The following is an 18925-nucleotide window of genomic DNA, read 5'->3' on the forward strand; positions in this document are numbered from 1 at the left end:
AACCTTGGCACCATGACTAAAAGAGAATCTGTAGTATAGGGAGAACACTTAGTCATAAACAGAAACAACAGGAAGAGTTTAGAGAAGGAAAGACCTTCAGTGGGTGAGTAGACTTTCCACAGATGGGAGAGATGATGAGTTTTCAAGGAAGTGCAACTCTTCTGTTTACCTGTCTGGATCCGAGATGGTCTTTTACCTCTCTGACTCCCCCACCTGCACAGTCTCCTTAACCCCAGTAAAATCAATTTTATTTAGAAGAGGAATGGGGCATGCTTCTTCTGTTCCTTTGACTATGTTCAGTATGAAATCAGAATTCTTTTAGGATTCCAGGAATCTCTACTTACAATTTTAGTCAACCTCACCCTTAATATCCTGGGAAATCATGAGCTCTCACCAAAGAGTTGTGAAAAGTTCCTGACAGGAGTAGGAGGAAGAAAGCGCGTGGCCTACTCCCGTAGATAATCCAAGCCTCCTTGTGTTTAGGCTGGGAAGTTTCACACCGCCCCCCACACCACACCCCTCCCAGCAGAACACTGGGCTTCAGCTCCTGACTCTCTGTCTCCAGGAACTTGATGGGGTTAAAGTGTAGCCTGTTTGATGACAGGCTCTGAACATGGGCCTCTGCGTGATCTGTACCTCTCTGGCCGCACCAGTCCCTTTGGGGAGGACACTGGGGAAAGGCACTGCCCCCGGAAGCCTCGCCTCCTCTCAGCCCCGCCGGGCTCCACTTCTCTCTAACCCTCCCCGCGCTTTTGATTCCAGGTTTGTGGGCAGGCCCGGAAGCTACCTGTACGTGTTTGATGGCTACCGCATGGAAGAGGCAAGTACTGCTGGTGGGGTCCGGGCTCTGGCCTGCGTTTCCTAAGCGCAGCCTCACAAGCCCCCCCACCCCCCACCCCTCCGCGGGTCGCAGCACTACCCTGTCTCTGAGCCTCTGGGCATCCTCAGTCTGACTGGTCCTTCTCTACCTCTCGCCCCTGCAGTGTGCTCCGGGGGGCTGCCTCATGGAGCTCTGCATCCAGCTCAGCATCATCATGTTGGGGAAGCAGCTGATCCAGAACAACATCTTCGAGATTGGAGTCCCGTATGTAAAGCTCTGCTCCTGTCTCTTGGCTGCCGGCCGGCCCAGGCGTGCCAGGCATTTCGGCAAGCTTTTCATGGCCTCTCTCTTTTCACACAGCTGGGTTGCTTACTCTTTTGTTTCCTGGCTGATAACTTTCCCCAGGAGGCAGTGCCTGTCCCACTGACCTTGTTTGCCAGTCTGACCTGTGCTGTTTGTTGGTGGTTCAGAAGGATTTACCACTTGCTTAAACACATACAACCAGTAAGTAGCAGAGCTGGGACTTGAATACCTCAGACACCAAAGTGCATAATATATTTCCTGCTAGTTTTCCTCCCAGTAAGTGTAGAACACTCGGTATGGTGGAAAAATGGGTAAGAAAATTTGAAACATAATGGGATCATCTAGGGAAAGGTCTGAAAAGGCAGTGTGGAATACAAAATCTTAGGAAGGGAAGGATGAATGGTGGTTTTCCTGTGGATTCCCCCAGTGCTTTTATGCACATTTCATAGGACTTCTTTCAATCAGGTTTTGCACTGAAAAGTTAGGAAAATAAACACTGGCCCAGAGGTCCTAAAAGAAAAGAAGATGGAATGAGTTAAAATCTACCTACAGATCCAGAAAAATGTAACCTCCTCTGCTTTTCCTTTCTACTTTTTGTGATTTCCATGAAGAAGGACAGAGGCAATCAGGGTGAAATCTCTTGCATACCACTCGCAAGACTGACCCAAGGATGAGCTGCTGGACAGTCCCCACAAGGCTGACTGAAGATTTGATGACACACTATGTCCCCACTGGAGATGCTGTGTACTCCATGCTAGTGGTTCTGGGAAGGCCTGGGTCAGGAGATTTGATTAATCCCTTTCTTTCCAACTATGTTTGTTCATGTTATTACCCAGGCCTCCTTACTGAAGTCACTGGAATTCGCTCTGGCTAGTTTAAGCAGCAAAAGAAGGCTCCTGGAATATTTAGGAGTCAGAGAACCGTGCTCTGAACTGCCTGACCAGGAATAACACTGTCCGTGCTGCAAGGGCCTTGTAGGAAGGCCACTGTCTTTACCTCTTGGCCTTTATAACTCAGACACGCAGAGAAATCACATGAAATGGCCCTTGTCTTTCCAGACTTTGAATTTTTAGTTTGGGAAACAAGAGAGAGTATACATACCTAGGTACTCTCTATGCAACTCAAATTCCACTCAAAGTCAGAGGAAGTCAAGGTCAGGAGTTAGAGGCAGCCCATGAAGCCTTCAGAAACAGAAGGGCTTCTTCCAGGTTTTCTTGAAAGGAAGCCGCCATCATCCTATTACAAGATAGGTGCCAGTGTTTTCTTTAGAGAATCCATTTCCTCTGGGTATAAATATATTTTCTAAATACACAGCAGACTGACTCTAGTCTCATCACAAACACCTCATGATTGGGTAATGCTACAGAAGAGATAGCAAGTCTTGAATAGATGGCAGTTTTCTCACCAAGGCCTCACAATATGGCAGAGATACTGCAAAAGCAAGAGCTGGAATCCCTTTAAAGGTCATTGAGTCCTGCATCCCTTGGGCTGGAAGGAGCCGTGAAGAGGTATATGGCTAAACTTCTTCTATCGGAACCACCTTCTTTGAGGTAGGTCTCACTCTCAGGTCCCCTGATGAGGCTGCTCTTTGGTCTTCTTCAGAAACACATTTACAAAGATAAAGTTCTAATGGAGAGACTTTGGTATACAAGGGAAGTAAGCTCTCAAGTGAGAGCCCTACCTGAAGAAAGGAGAGTCCTGTGTCATCCCAGTCCTCTGGAGGGATCTTGCCACCATACACCACTAATTAGGTTGAATGCTCAGGGTACTTTCTGTCTACACACTGGGACAACCTCGGGTCACACTTAGGTGGATTGGTGGGGATATCATTTCATGTTCCTGCTTTACCAAGCCTTCAGCTGTCAGCCAGAAGTTCAAACTTTTGAAGCCTTTACATGTTTCCTGCTTTTTTGACTAAAGCCATTGAGTAATAGTCAAGCAAAGCTAGTGAAACAGATGGTTCTTGTTTTTTGGGAGCTTAGCATCTTGGAGAGACAGAGGCAGCATTTCTTATGGTCCAACATCCAGATATACACAGATGATACCAAAGCCACATCTGGCCCCTTTCAAGCTCTGCGAGCAGCCCCTCTACCACTGCTGCAAGAGTCTTCCCTCCCCTTGCGCATCTGGGGAAGGCACCTTCCCTTCTATTGCATCACTGCTCTCCTCTGGATAGAGTTTTAGACAATTTGTGGGCACAAGATGCCCATTTTTTCATCCCTGGACATCTGCTTTACTGCTCAGCCCATTTCTTTGGGTCTAGAAGTCTTTCGCAGAGTGGGACAGAGGCAAAACCTCAGGCACATTTGGACAGTTTGTTGTCGTGTCCTCCATCCATCAACTCCATCAGCTCCACGGCAGATGAAAATAATACACGGTGGTTTGCCTTGAAGGTCAAATTTTCTTGTTTATGCTTGATGTACGTTTAATACTTTGTGTGTTTAAAAGCATGCTACACTCTAATCAGTGGTAATTGCACGGTAATTCACATAGTCTTCTCTCCACATCTCTTGATAAACACAGTGGCAATATAAGCATCTCTGAGATGCTTTGTGGACCCAGCCCCCCAGGAAACTTCTTTGCTAAGTGAGGCTGGTTCCTGCTGACTCCAAATACAAGCCACAGTTTTACAGTGCTTCCTCATTTCTGTGTCCAGTCTGGAAAGTACTCACACGATGTAATTACCCAGGTGACTCCAGAGGAGGGGAACAAAGACTGAGCCACTGAGTCGAAGTTCTCCGTGAACCTGCATGTTGCATTTGAGCCTGCTCACAGGAAATCATTGTGTTTATGATTAGATCTTCTGCTATCAACTCTGGGCACACTCTCACTTAGATCCGTCCAGTCCAGGATTCAAGCACCTGCTCTTATCTTTTTGGCAACAGTTAGAAAACACAAAGTAAACATTTTTAGAAAGAGTCTGAGTTAAAGTAAAAAAAAATTAAGCGCAACAATGATGAAGAAGTCATGTAAATTATAGAAGTTATACCTAGTAGTCATTAAGAGATCTCTGAAGGGCAGGAGTTTAGTGATCAGAAGAATCTGGCTTTAAACATGGGCTGTGCAGTTACTCACTGTGTGACATCAGAAATCTATTCTGGAAAGATTTGCATGTAACATGGTTATGTAAAGAAAACAGCTGGGGAAAATGCTCAGCTATCCAAAGAATATAGACATCAGAAAAAGGAAGAGCCGTTCATGGGGGTTCCAGGTTGTGAACAATGTGCTGTATGTGTGGGAGATGACATTTATAGATGGTGTTTTGTGAATGTTTCAGGTTCAGAGTGTGAGACTGAAGACCCAACTCAGGAACACTCTTTGGCTCTGGGTCCAGCGGCTTTTGGTTTATAATTAACTCTAGGGCCTTCAGAATAGAAGGGAGAGAAATGCTAACCAGACAGGTTAGATTTGGTTTTCTTTAGTTTGACGTTTAGAAGCAAGCTGGGAGGTAATCCCAGTGCTGGAGAAACTGAGACAGGAAGATCACAAGTTTGAGGCCATCCCAGGATATTTGTTGAGACTGTATCAAAACAAAACAAACAAAAAAAGCCAAGCATGGTGACCCCATGACTGTAATCCTAACACTTGGGAGGCTGAGGCAGGAGGATCGCTGTGAGTTTGAGAACAGCCTGGGCTACAAAGTGAGTTCCAGGTCAGTCTGAACTACATAGTGAGACCCTATCTCAAAAAACAAACAAACAAAACAAAAAGTAAAAGGGCTGAGGATGTAGTTCAGTGATAGATGCCCCTTAGTTCGATCCCCAGTACCATAAAGAAAAAACAGTTGAAACAAAGCAAGTCTGAGCAATTAAGTAAATTTTTGTGCTCAGTAATACTTAGTGGTCAAAAACCATGATAACAATATAGTTATAAGATAATTCACTTTTAGTTCATTGCCTCCTTCTGAAATCAGTTCTCTAAGACTCTTATAACATTTTTTAAATGTTGAAGTCTGCCTAATTGACCTTTATCAACTGTCAGGAAGTCAACTAAAATTACCTCTTTCTTCGAGGATGCAGCATTCCCATCAGATGTGCGTGCATGTGTGTGTGTTACAAAAAGAATAATTTTATGCCTTGAGAATTGTACAGTTCAGCAGGCTTCTTGAATTAGAATATTTTTTCCCAATCTTTAGTTGTTTGTAAACCAACTTTAAAGATTTACTGTGTCTACCCAAACAGCTCTTTGTATTTTAGTTTTTTCTAAACCAACATACCTTTCATTTTAATCTATAACATTTCTGAAAATGAAAAGTGAACACTACCCATTACTATGAACAGCAAATAACAGTAGGAAAAAAGAAGACAATAAAACCAAAATCTGTGGCATTATTTCCCACCAAGCCACTCACCAAGTTGGGCACTCTGTTTGTGAAAAGTAAGCCACAGCGTCCCTGGGGTGGTGTTAAAGGTAGGCTGGTAGCAGACTGGAGTCCAACCTTGTCTGTACTCAGGCTGAACGTGAGCAGGACAGGAAATGCCTTTGTCCCCAGACACTCCAATGGGATGTAAGGTACAGTCTTCCCCAAGGCATCCCAGGAGCTGCACCCCTACATCTGGCAGGTGGCCCAGACAGGGCCACCAGGAGGCCCTGCTGTCTGTCCTCCCTCGCCAGGCAGCAGGACCCTATCTCTCCACTGGATCTCATTTGGAGACACTGGGGATGGAGAAATGGGATGCTTTGAAGGGCAGCACTAAAACGAAGCCCTTTAAAGCCAGCTCTGTGACTAATGTTAGGATAACAGATAAAACTTGATCGCATGGTCTGGACCCACACCATCCTCACTCATGCCATGCCTGCTCCTGGGACCCAACACAGCTGTGGCAGATGCTTTCCAGAGTGGAGCTTGAGGGTTTTGAACATGATTGGCCCAGGATAATGCTCACGGCAGCTCCTGAGAGGACTTCACCAAGGCCAGTGCTGTGACACAGTCCATCCGGTTTCGCGCTGTTTGTCACTCGAATCTCTGGGTGGATGTGTCCCTTGCCCCTGGCACCTCCTTTTTCCCTTATGGGTCTATGCAAAGGAGACTCTTGAGTCTAAACTGCACAGTGCCTCTGAAACACAGCATACCCTGCCACACCTCTGCTGCAGTCTTACCTCAGACTTAGCTTCTGTGTCCGCTGCAGCAAAGCTAGAAATGAGCCTCCATTGTGCAGAGGTGGAATTTTTGTGACCGGCAAAGCACCACCTTTTCCATGTGCTGGATTCTTGCGCAGGCAGTCAGATCCATACTTCTGCTGGCAAACTGTCTATCTTATTCTTACTGAATGCAGCAAAACCCCAGAATAACTGTGATAGATTTATAAACTTTTTCTTTTTTGTCTATATGTGATAAATATATAATTTCAAGACATGAAACAGTCTTTTTAAAGACCTTACAGGAGCCCTGTGCCCTCGAGTACAGCAGACTCTGATGTTGAATCCAAGTTTAGGGGATACACTGGAACCCCACCAGGTGTCAGGAAAGGAGGGGCCATGGCAGATGACTTCCTGTCTGTCCTCCATGTGAGGCTGAGGGCCCACATGGCCAGGCCTGCAGGGATGACAATGGGATGGCCCGGTGGGAGCCCACGGGGTGCAGGCGGAGGACAAGCTTGGAGCCTTCCAGAGTTCCTGAGATTTGTCATTACAGAAGGACAGAAGACATAGCAGATGAAAAGGGCAAGGGGGTAACTTCAAAGGAGTTATTTTAGCAAATGGGGCCTCGTATGGTCAGAATCAGAGTCTGAAGATTTCCAAACAGCCCATCTGCATGCTCTGCAGCTCTCAGGATTCCTCTTAAATCCTGCTCTGCAGGGATGTTCCTGATTAATTTCTTTAGTGGTTATTGGGGTATCCAGGAGGGAAACTTCGGGAACAACGGGCACATAGGCTGACTTGTGGACTGCTCCTTTCTGTGTGTTGAGGCTCCTGTTCCCATGGCCGGCTTTAGCTACTGATATTCCTCAGGGCTCCCTGGTGACTCCTGCTCCAGCCACAGCCTGTGTTCATTGCCAGGGCCCCAGGTGCCCTCTCCGTGGTGACTCTCAGCTCTCAGTCTCCAGCCCACACTGTCCTTAGTGCTCTGGGGGACAGGTGTACAGTTGCTGCTTGTCACCCCAGGGGACCTTGCAGCCAAGCCTATTGGAATCGCTTGGGAGCTGCGCTCTCCCCGGTTCATTGAAACATTTCCCACTCCTGCTGGTATTAGGAAGTGCTGGTCACCTGGGTGGCCGAGTGCAGACGTTAGGGTCGCTGTTTCACAGAGTTGTGCACTCACCTTGCCCTGCCTGCGGGACAGCTGGTGCCCCAACTTCTGTCACTCCGAGCTTTTGCAGCAGGATTGGCTTGCTGTTCTCGCCACCTTCCATCCTAGACTCTTTGGCTGTCACTGCTTGCTGGCTCCTCCTGCACGGACCATCCTCCAAGAGGGTCATTCAGTCTCTCGCATGTGACTGATTCACTCTTACACTGATTCATAGATAGGGTCTGACCCAGTCCACACTATTTGGCTTCAGAATCTTTATGCTGTATCTAGTTTTCTCAGTTTCTTAATTATTGTAGGTTTATTGTTTGCTATTTTATTAGGAAAATCTTTTCACTGCCACTTCAGATGGATCCTAACCCACTCTTTACAGTCTGCTGCTTTTCTCCTGGTGTGGCGGATGCCAGGGACAGGGGCAGTAGTACCCTCACTGCATATCCAACTCCCAAGTGTGTCATACGGATTGTCTTCTCCACTGAACCTATGGGAGTGTTGGTATTTATTTCTTCTCTTTGAAGGTAGAAAACTAAAGTTCACAGGGTTTGAAGAACCTTGCCCAAGAACATACAGTGGGAGAGTTGCGAATGTTGCTTTTGCACTGAAGGTTAATTATCAAGTTGGTGACACTAGATAAGACCCTGATCAGGGCATTGATTAGAGCCATTAGATCTCCCAATGTCAGAAAGGTGTTTTCACAGCACAGCGAGGTGGCCAATTGCACCAGTATAGTGCGCAGGGTTTGCATGAGGAGAGCTGGGGTGGGCAGGTATGAATTCCATAACCTGGGTTGTGGGGCTTGGACCTCAGACTCCTTTTAGAGTTTTCATGGTTGCGATTATGGCTGTCCTGCTCTTAGACTTCTGTCTGTACCCTAGAGACTTCTTTTTGGGTTAGTAGAACTGGCACCTAGCTGTTTACCCTGTTTTATTCTCCGTGCATTGTGCATCAGTGAGAAATGAGGAAAGACTATGCTCTTAAGAATATTTCAGGATTTAACATTACAAATAGTCTCTCATCTCTTATCTCATCTCTCCTCTCTTACTGTCTTAATGCCCAGATGTTGTGCTAAGGAAGATATAAACATCATCTCATTTAACACTCACACCAGTCCTGAGAAGATGGGCTGTGATTGTCTTGTTATCAGTCTAGACCACAACAGCCCTGAACGTGGTTGTCTTAATCTTCTCAGGCTACCACAGTAAAATGCCAGTGGTCAGGTAAATAAATCAACAGAAACGTATTTTCTCATAGCTCTGGAGCCAAGGTCGAGGTCTAGCAGGGTTAGGTTCCTGGAGAGGGCTCTTCCTGACTTGCAGATGTTGCCTTCTGCCTTCTCTCTGTTCCCTTGCACGATGGAGAGAGAGACAGGGGCAGATGGAGATCTCAGGCTCTTCTGCATAAGAACACCAATCCATTAGTATTAGGGTTCCACTCTTGCCAACCCATTTAATCTTAATCCCCTCCTAGAAACCACTCATATTGGGTACAAGACCTTCAACATGTGAATTTGGGGGAGGACAAAAATTCAGTCCATACCGGTGGTGGGAAATGTGCAGTTTGACTTTAAGGGAAAGACAATGTTACTGAGACCCTAAAAATGTTTCAGCTGTGTGGAAAGCAGCTTTCTTCTACTCTCTGGACCCTCCTGTTCTTGTTTTCTATGAAGAGGGGACAGAGCTCCTGCTAGGCAGTAGAACTCTGCTCTGTATTTGATAGGAAGCTCTGACTCTGGGTGCAAGAAGATTTAAACATTTCTTTGGGTTTAAATAAATTCATCTTCTGTGGGGGGGTCTCTCATTATCTTCATAAAGAAGCTTATCTTTAGGAGAAAAGTTGTCTCCTTGGTGTCTGCCTGTCATTAAACAAGAGATGTCTCTAATGTCAAAATGTAGTTGCATTCTCCTTTCTGCTGAAAAAACCCTGCTCTCTGGAGACTTTTGGTGACTGCTCTGTTTCTTTTCCAGGAAACTAAAGAAACTGTTTCGGAAGCTGAAAGATGAGACAGAACCTGGAGAAGCTGACCCCGAGCATTCCAAACCTCCAGAGCAGTGGGACCTGGACTATAGCCTGGAGCCGTACACTGGGCTGACTCCGGAGTACATGGAAATGAGTGAGAGCCTGGTCCTTCCTTCCCTGGGGGCTCAGAAGCAGGATCCCCATGGGGCTACGGGTGGAGGAGACCAGGTTGCAGGTGCGGCAGCTTCTGTTCCTTCCTCAGGCCACTTAGGTCTCCAAAGGTGTTGCGTGAATGCTGAGAGCCAAGCATCTCTGTCCCTGATTTGGTAGATGCTGCCAGGCTGGTGTCTTCTTGGGCCTTCGCTGCTCACCTATAAAAGGAAAAATTTGGTCTCTGGCGTCCATCCCTGTGGTTTATGTTATGGCTAAAGGTTAAAGGGAAGCTGCTATTTGGAATTTAGGAATGTAATTTCTGCTAAAGAAGAGTAAAATAGACCCGTGTTTAGGAAATATGTGCCTTTGACAGAGTAGTAAAGGAAGGTCCAGACTCTGAGCAGGTAGAGGCTGGGTGAGATGCCATACTGTCAACAAAACATCGAAGAAGTTTTGTGCAAAGAGTGACAGTAGATGCCCAGCTACGGGGCCCCTGGTTGCTTCACTTGGGCAGGTGTGCAAATCCGGAAAAGGAAGCTTAGAAGCCCAGAGTTCTCCATTAGAAGACATGTTCCAGCTTGGACTAGCTGCCTTCAGCCTCTCCTCTGCTGGGATGGGTGTGTGGAACCCTTTCTGAGTCTTAGAACTAACAAATTAAAAGTATAGGGAGCCAAGTAAAGGGCCCAGATACAGCATCTGAATGTTTACTCAGCCTAGAGATTATGAAGAAGCATCACTGAGAGCCAGCATGAGGGTCACTCAGTACTTTGTTCAGTGCCTCGTATCACCACTTTCACAGTCGCTCCTGACTGGCTGCTTGGGTTACTCGCCTTTAATAAGGGGCTAAAGTGCCTCTCCGCGTTCTTTGTTCCTAGTGGGTATTTGTCCTATTCCGTTTTAGGAATGTGTGTATGTATGTTAGGGGCCAGGGATGGGCAGGGTCTGGATCTGATGGCCAGAAAAGATCAGTTAAAGCCCTGAAGCATCTAAAATTCATGTCAAAATCTGAGCTTTCTGTCATCTGCATCACCTCACCAGAGAAGGAACAATGACGAAGTGTGCTTCGGGAGTGATTGCCACAGAAATCGCGGAGACCCGGTTTATGGGAGTCCTGCATTTTCACACTGCGCCTGTTTAGCTAAGTGCCGTCTCTCCTCTCTTGCTAGCGGTGGGCCAGACTCTCCCACAGTGGCGCCTGCTCCTCTTTCATATGCCCTTCTACACCCGCCAGAAAGGAAGGTGTCAGTTCCTGCAGTAAGGCACCCGCTGGGAAGGGCGCCCACCAGGCCCCAGGCGCTGCCTCTGCCTGCAGCCCAGCCCCCATCATCTGTGTGGTTTGGTGTTCTTGCCCTCCTGCCCGCCGGTCTGTCCAGCCAGCCAGCTATTTCGTAGCATAGTTTATTTGAGTCACTGAGAGGGACCCTTGAGCCCCATTCCCTGGATTCAAATCCCACCTCCCTGATAGATTAGCTGGAAAACTTCAGCAAGGGGCTGCTCCTTAGGTATCTCAATTTGTTAGCAGTAATAACAATAATATGTATCACATGGGATTGTTGTATTTATTGAATTAATAGCTGTGAAGTCTTAGTGGAGCGCCTATCACATACAAAAGCTATGCGCAGTGTCAGAGTTGTTTCTGTTAAAGGGCTTGAGGCCATAGGAAGGCAGAGGAAGGCAGAAGAATATGCTCTATTTTGTCAGCTGCTGTGTGGTTAAATATACATCCAGTATGTGTTCAAACTTGGGTACTTACAAAGTAGGAGAAGACGGAAGAACAAAATGAACTGGAATACTCACTGACTGTGGGAAAAATTCACACCAAGATTTTAGAGAATGAATTTCATAGCACAGATTAAAAAAATAACTACATGGATTATAAGTGAAAAACCAACCATATATGTAACAAGAAATTTTGAATATAGAAAAAACAGAGAAAAATGTCTCTCAAAACTTCCCTTATCCAAAACGAACTTTTAAAATCATTTAAGTGTCATTTCTTAGACTTTTTGTTATAAGATTTAAAAAATAAAGTTGTGTTCATATACATTTTTTTTTCATTTACCATTATAATAAATGTTCCCAGTGCCTGGCGTGGTGGCGCATGCCTGTAATCCCAGCACTTGGGAGGCTGAGGCAGGAGGATTGCTATGAGTTCAAGACCAGCCTGGGCTACATAGTGAGTTCCAGGCCAGTCTCAACTACATAGTGAGACCCTGTCTCAAAAGACCAAAAAAAAAAAAAAAATGTTCCCAAGTTGTCACCTAATATTCAAAACTATAGCTGCATAGTAGTTGCTCTAATAAACGTAGCATGATGTATTTACAGTGGTACCTCGGTCCAGGAACTTAATTCTTTCCATGATTTTGGTCACAGAATTGGTTCCACTATTGCAACTGGGATCATGGAAAAAACTAAGTCCGTGAACTGAGGTACCACTGTACCTGTCTTTCAGTGAAAGGCACGAAAGGTCATTTCCCAGTTTTCCCCAGGTTTTAATCTCTAATGCAGTGCACACTCTCTTTGTGTTCCATTTGATGTTTCACATTAGCATTCCATCAAGATAAATTTAGACAAGATGGTTTTGTTCGATGGTGCTTGATTCATTTTAACAAATCACTTTCAAAAAACAAAATCAGACTGACTCAGCCACAGGTAGTACATGCAAACACAGTTCCAATGAGTACCCTTAATTATTCCACACCCTGAAGTCTTGTGATTTGGAAGAATTATCAGCATCTACTAAACTGGATATTGCCAGCCTTCTATGCATTGCCCTTTCCACCTCATTTTCCTGGACCTTCCAGGCTCACTCATCCTTAGTGTAGCTTTCCATGGTGCTTCCTCTGTGAAGTCTTCCAAGGCCAAGCTCAGTTCCTCCCGAGTGGAAGCATGATTTATCAGCCTTTCTGTCCTAGCATCATGTTTGGTACACACGCGGATGTATTGTGCATTGGTCATCCTTCCATTGATGGGATGAAATACCTAGCAGACACAAGTTAAAGGAGAAGAGGTGATTTTGCCCTCAATTTCAAGGATTTGGTCCTTGCTTGGCTGAAACATCTTGACGGATGACAACTATTCACATCGTGGCAGTCAGGAAGCAGAGAACAAGAGGAGAGCTAGACCAGAAGAGATCATTTTATCCCTCAAAGACAGCGATTTGCTTCTGTAAGGCTCCGCCTGCTGTCAGCATATTCGGTTATGGATTTATCAATGAATCAGTCCATCAGTGAGGTCAGTATGCCATACTCTAAGGACCTCCCAAATCTTCACCCATGAACACATGAATATTTGGGGGACATTTTTGATCCCATGTATAACAACAGATGGGATCTTACTGAATTTTGGTACTGTTGCCCAAGATTTCTCTTCTTCAACAGACCCAGTCTGTTAGGTATGAAAGAGCAGCTAGGAGGCACTATGGCTTACTCCTCTTTGTGCCCTTCAGAGTCCACCATGTTTCCTGGCACAGAATGTCCGATAAACAAAGATGAGTGTTTGAGTGAGTGAAGGCTGATCAGTGGAGAATATTCCCTAGGGGAGGTGAGTCTGTAATCACAGCTTTAAGAGGCAGTGGGTCATTTTTAAAGCAGGGTTTGGGGCATGGTGGGTCTGAGATGCTCTGAAGAAGTTTCTTATTCTAGGGTGGAGGCTGACTTAATGACCCCAAGGTCCTCTCTGCTGCAGAGGGTCTACTTCTTAGTGATAAGAGCAAAAGGGGCCAGGGATGTGGCTCAGTGGTGTCGCCACCTGCCTCACAAGTGCAAGGTCCCGAGTTGGATCCCTGGAACCCCCCAAAAAGCAGAGAAGATCACTGCAAGGAAGAGGACTGGCCAGTGCATCATCTCAGGACTATAAGCCAGCGCTGACCAAGAAAAGCGAATGGTAGCGGACTCGTGCAGTCATTCACGCATCCCTTCACTCATCGGATGTTTACAGGCACCAAGGGGAAGAGCAAGTCTGGAGACCAGAACAATGTCATCAGTGCAGGTTGGCACTGATACCAATGTAGCGAATGATTCTGTTGGTGCCCATGTACTTTTGCCTGGAAGAGAAATAAACCCTGGGTCATGTGTGCGTTTTCCATGCTGAAGACCCGCAGAAATTTGTTAGGTTCTTTTGCTGAGAATTTTAATCATTTCAGAGAAGTAGCAGCATTACTTCATTTTATGCCAGCACGCAGACAGAATTTTCTGGGTTGGGTCCTTTTCGTTGCTCTTGTCTCTGGACTGTCTCCTTCACCCTTCAGGGGAGTATGTGTTCTTTTGCACAGTGGGAACTTGGGACACAGCATCGACGCCATCAGATTTATCATGCTGTGCATGGTGTTATTAGAGGAAAGGTCTGGAGTCAAGCTACTGGGCTCCCAAACCTGGCCTGCCACGCAAGGAGCCTGGGGCTCTGGGATCAATGCTTAAAGCCATCTAGGCCCAGTTTCCCCCCTAAACACTAGCTTTGATGATAGCAGCACCTACCTCGTAGGGCTGTTCTGAGAATTAGACGATGAACACAAAGCAGTTAACTAGTGCTTGTAGGCATAGATTCGCTGCCAACATTCACCACCGTTGTTTCCATCGTTGAGTCCAGTTTCTCTGGAACCCAGCAAGTTTTTGACTGAAATAGTTTGAAGTCCCTGATGTAATGGGCACTGCAGGTTCTTCCTGTCCCATCAGTGTTGAAATTGTGAAGGAATGCTCAAGAGTCCAAGGCCCTTCTGAGGCTCATACTTGGAAGCCAGAGTTCCAAATGCTCTGAGAGCTTTGTTGTTTCAGAGACTTTTAAGCCCTTAGGGGTCCACTTGACAATCCTGCAGTCTTCAATGGGCTCTTTTTGTCATCTGTTTATCTAAAATCTCTGCTTTTGCTCCTGTCCTCATCCAAAACATAATTGCTATTGGCTTCCTAGCTCAGGAATTCAGTTATTGCCCTTAAAGCTGATCCCACGTTCTTAAATGTAACCCAAAACGTTGAGGCCCTTGGGCCTTTTCTTTGGGTGCTGAGATGAATTTCTTCTGTCACTCACCCAGCCATTAGAGGAAATCTCATTTTTCTCAGTTGTGGTCTTAAATATTGTCAAGCTCTATAGAAAGGGAGGCGCATCCTGAACGCTTGTTACTTACTCTTCATTTGAAAGGAAAGTTAAATATGAATTTTGAATGGCAAGGGTCCGAGGCTCTCCTGCTCTCTGGAAATGTCCATCAAGTCTGCTGAGAATCACCTTGACGGGAGTGGGGGACACATGACATGGCCTACCCGTCCACCTCACAGGAGACCAGGGCATTAGAGGCCTGGAAACCATCTCCGAGTTAGCCAGGTCTCCACGCCATCCTTCCAGCTGCGCATGGGCTGTAGCTGGAGGGTCCTCACATCACTAGCTTCACCTCTAGAATACTATTGAATTCCCATTGGAACTCCCATCCTTTCTCCTCTGAATTACTGCCAACGCATTGTAACCTGTCTCCCTGCTCCCTTTCCCACTCCCTTTCATGTGTCCTTCTCAATTTCTAGAATGTCTTGTCTAGTGTGCACACCAGGGCATATCCTTTTTTCTGCTCCCCATCCTTCAGTGTTACTGACTTCTCTTCAGACAGAGTTCTCATCCTGTGGCACAGCACACAGGGTATCTGCAGGCTGATGCTTATTTTGTCCCTTCAGAGGGCCACATATGCGTGACTGTGACGCTTCCACACAATGAGCTTTGGAAGACATTTTAGACAGCCGACACAGTCATTTTTCTTTAACCCGTAACCTTTGCATTTCCCTCTTTACCAGGGCATATCCAGATACTTCTGTACATGTGGCAATTTCTGTCTCCCACGCCATGTTTATTATTATCAGGGTTTCCCTTAAAGGAGAGCTGCCTGTAGTATTAATTTACCCCGTTCTTTTCAGTCACCCAGTCCTCTGTGGGAGTGGACAGAGTACAAGCCTGTGACTTGGAGGCTGACTTGGCTTGGACCAAAGAATTCTTAAAGATTGGGCTGAACCTCCACATCCTCACGCACTCCTCGCTCTGTATCACATGCTCCCCGTGGCCTGAGGGCCAGGCTGTGGTGTCAGGTGCTGGGGACACAGGGACAGCCAATGTGGCCCATGCCTGTTGAGTTTTGGGGTGTGGTGGCCTCTGATTTCAGAGGGCCTGGGACCCCTCCGCTTCTGTCTGACCATGCACAGATGAGTGACGGAGAGTTGCCCACTCTGCTCTTGCCTCTGGCCTGCGAGTGCACTGTCTCCAGCTATTACTGGGTCCTAGAGACTGGACCAAACAGGAAGTTCCCTTCCGATGATTATCTCGATCATCTCGTGTGTTCTGAGACTTTGGGTGAAGGGCCAGGAAGCATTTCTAAGCTGTTGTGCATGGAAATTCAGTTCCCCTACCTGTATTGTGAGTTCTTTACCCCATGGATGGCCCCACCCGACTGTCTTCCAGGTTGCTAGCTGAGAAGTCTTTCCATCGCTGTGGGTTCACACCACCCCTCCTCCAGCCTGGTGGGTTTAGAGTGTCTGTGATCTTCCCTTCCCTTCTCCATCTGGTCCCCTCTCTCCTATATCCTCCACACAGCCACTTGCCGACCCTGTGAGGTGTCATGTTGGTCATACAGCGCCATTGTGCCACCACACACCCTGCACCCTTTGCGTGCCTGACCTCTGGGTGCCCTTGGCCCTGGAATTCCCTGTGCCTTCTCATGCTCGTGTCCAAGGCCAGCTCTGTGTCAGCTGCTCCAGAAAGCATCCCTTTAGCTCCTGTCACACTTGAACAGGGCTTCCTGCTAGTAATCAGCATTCCAGGTTCCTGGAATTGCAGGCCCTCACCCAGTGGCCCTAGGCACAGGCACTAGGAGCGTGCCAGGCAAACCCATGGAGGGCTGACGGAGTAAATGGGCACCAGCTTGTCTGTCTCTGGCTTTCTCTTATCTAGGCAGAAAGAATCTCTCTGTAACAATGCTGTTCAGCTTCTCCTTTATTTATGGGCTGATAATCCAGTGAGTGGATTATCAAGAGTGGTGGTTATCTGTGTTTCTTCTTCTCTGCCCTCTCCTCCTCCTCCTCCTGTGCCCCCTGCCTCCTTCCACCCCTTCTTCTTCCGGCCCTCCCCCACCCCAGCCCCCCCACCCCCAGTAAGCCTGGAAATAAGAGAAGGTGTAATGTGAGCCCATCCATGCTGCTCCTCGCGGCAGCTCTGGGAATAGCTCTGGGAGGGAGAAGACTGAAGGCAGACATCTCAGCCTCCTTGGGGTGACGGTTTCTGCCACCCAAGGGCAGTGGATAAGATGTGGCTATAGTCACTGTTCCACTGTGTCGCCTTCCCTTGTCCCTCCGCATGGCAGTGTCTTTCCACGTGATCACGGCTCCCAGAGCATCAGCTGAAACGCGGGTGGGAATTGTCTCTGCCTTATCCTCTTGCTGGGCCTCTCTTCCTTGCTTGGCCCTGTGGAAACAAATCAGAGGATGAGTTTTCCCCTGTTCTGCATGCAAAACTGATGGTGTGATGTGTCCCAGGTGATGCAGGACCATGGTGTTTTGGAAATGGATCTAAAACAGTCAGTGTTGCCCTTGCTTTCCCAGACTCCTAGAGGTGTTGTGAGGGGCACAGCAAAGGGAGTTCCCAGATGCACAAGTCTGAGTGGGCACGTGTGATGGGTCTGCATGGGAGGAATGGCGGCCTGTGGGGGCTGGGTCACCCCAGGGCCCCTCACAGCACCGTAGCTCACGCCCTCCAGGGCTGATGTGGCTACCAGGGTCCCCCCAGTAACCCGTTGGTAGAACTAAAGCTAGTGCCCCTCTTGGGCTGTTACAGGAGAGAATCTGATCAGAACCTTGGAAACTTGAGCCCGGTGAAGGGATGGCGAGGAGCAGGGGTCCCACCTCCCCAGCTCCCCAGGGTCCCGGTCTTGGATTTGAACAAAAACGAAGAAGTGAAACCGAAGCTGCCCGCTCCCTCTGGTGTGCCTGACACGGCAATCCCTGCCCTGCTCTCAGCTGTCAGCTTCCTTCCCATGATCCCCGGGACCACCCGTGCAGGCAGGAAGTGCGCTGAGCCCATTCTGAGCCTGTCAGTTCTCATGGTGGGCAGGTCATCAGCAGAGGGAGAAGCCTGCGAGATGCATTGTATTTACATTTGTCTAAATTGACCTGGAAGAAGGCCCCAGGCCCTGCCAGCCCAGGGGGAGGGCAGGAGGTGAGGGAAGCCTCAGGTCACAGGCTGGAAGGCAGGCTGAGGGAGAGCAGGGCAGCAGCCACCTCTGGCCCCCCAGCGGCTGGCTCCAGACAAAGAGAAACCCGAGAGTGAGGGATTAGGCTGGGAGAACCTGTGAGGGGCGCAGTAGGGCTTTCCAGGGAATCTCCAATATCAAACCCTTTTCCTGAAGAGCTTTGGGGAAGGCTTCCATGGGAGATCTCCCAGCCCCCGCTGAGGGCAGGAAGAACTGGCGCAGGAGCAGGCGCCAGAGTAGCCACCACTGTCCTGACCCAACATGGCGCCTCAGAAGAGAAGAGCCTCCTCAGTTGTTCTGAGAGCTGCGGGCTAAGCTGTCTGGTCATTTGAGCAGTTTACCTTTTCTCACAGAGACAAATTCTGCAGGAAAATACAGGAACAAATTTAATCTTGTAAGAGGAGTTTAGAGACAAGTTCTGACTGAATTTCTTGATGGTTTTATTACCATTTTATCTAGATAAATAGGAACACGATTGTCAGTTGTTCACACCTGAAGGCCACACTTGGTCTTGATAATCCCCACTCTGGGTGACCCACCCCCTGGAACTGTCCCCATGGCATAGTTGCCCATCCTCCTCTTGCTTCCGGCCTGTGACTGCCAAATGTCCTCAGGTGTTGGGGCCCACGGAGGGCGGCAAGCTCAGCCCCCAGCTGTCCCTTCAGTTGTGTCTTGAGATTCCAGACGAGGCAGGGGAGGGCCGGAAGAGAATGCATCTCGGTAGACGTTTCTAAGCGTTAATGTGTGGAGACTTAGTCCCACTGATTGTTTTCTGAGTCCTCTGCCCTCACATGGTCTCTTGCATGGAGGAATCACCCTGTGTTCCTAACACTCACTAACCTGTGAGAAAACCGTGTCAAGAGCAAGACCCATGTCTGTCTTCACAGCACCCAGCCTCACAGTAGAACATCCACAGCTGTGTGCTGTGGCAGGAAGAGTATCAGAGATGTGACATGTATGTTTACTAATTTGCCAAGATGACTACAATTATTATATTGCAAACATGTACTAAAAATAAAATGAAAAACAAAACCAAGACCGATGCTGAAAAACCAATAGCTGTCTTAACCAGAGTAAAAATCAAAGAAAAATCTTTATGCCTCTTGTGCCCCAGTCATATATAAGATGACTGTGTTCTGAAGATGCATATAGCATAGCACTGTGCTTGCAGTAAGTCATAGGGTTGTGTACTTTAAAATGTGTTTAAAGCATAGGCCTCGTGCTAAGTACTCTC

At 47.5% G+C, this 18925-nt stretch overlaps 1 protein-coding gene and 1 long non-coding RNA gene across 2 annotated transcripts in view; one reads left to right on the forward strand and one right to left on the reverse strand.

The window, feature by feature from the left end:
• The window catches only part of Ano2 (anoctamin 2), a 283786-nt gene that overhangs the window by 242761 nt on the left and 22100 nt on the right, over window positions 1-18925 (forward strand). Inside the window, exons 17-19 of the mRNA XM_010611608.2 lie at window positions 763-820; window positions 984-1084; window positions 9335-9480. Of these exons, the coding sequence (XP_010609910.1) occupies window positions 763-820; window positions 984-1084; window positions 9335-9480 (305 nt within the window). The remainder of the gene's footprint in view (window positions 1-762; window positions 821-983; window positions 1085-9334; window positions 9481-18925) is intronic.
• LOC104853584 lies at window positions 9645-15994 on the reverse strand. The gene is made up of 3 exons (XR_777830.1): window positions 15857-15994; window positions 11233-11279; window positions 9645-9697 (listed from the first exon to the last, which is right to left on the reverse strand). It is a non-coding gene; the product is annotated as an uncharacterized LOC104853584 (long non-coding RNA).

Source organism: Fukomys damarensis, unplaced genomic scaffold (assembly GCF_012274545.1).
Source record: "Fukomys damarensis isolate Sample0158 unplaced genomic scaffold, DMR_v1.0_HiC HiC_scaffold_19, whole genome shotgun sequence".
Lineage (NCBI taxonomy): Eukaryota > Metazoa > Chordata > Mammalia > Rodentia > Bathyergidae > Fukomys > Fukomys damarensis.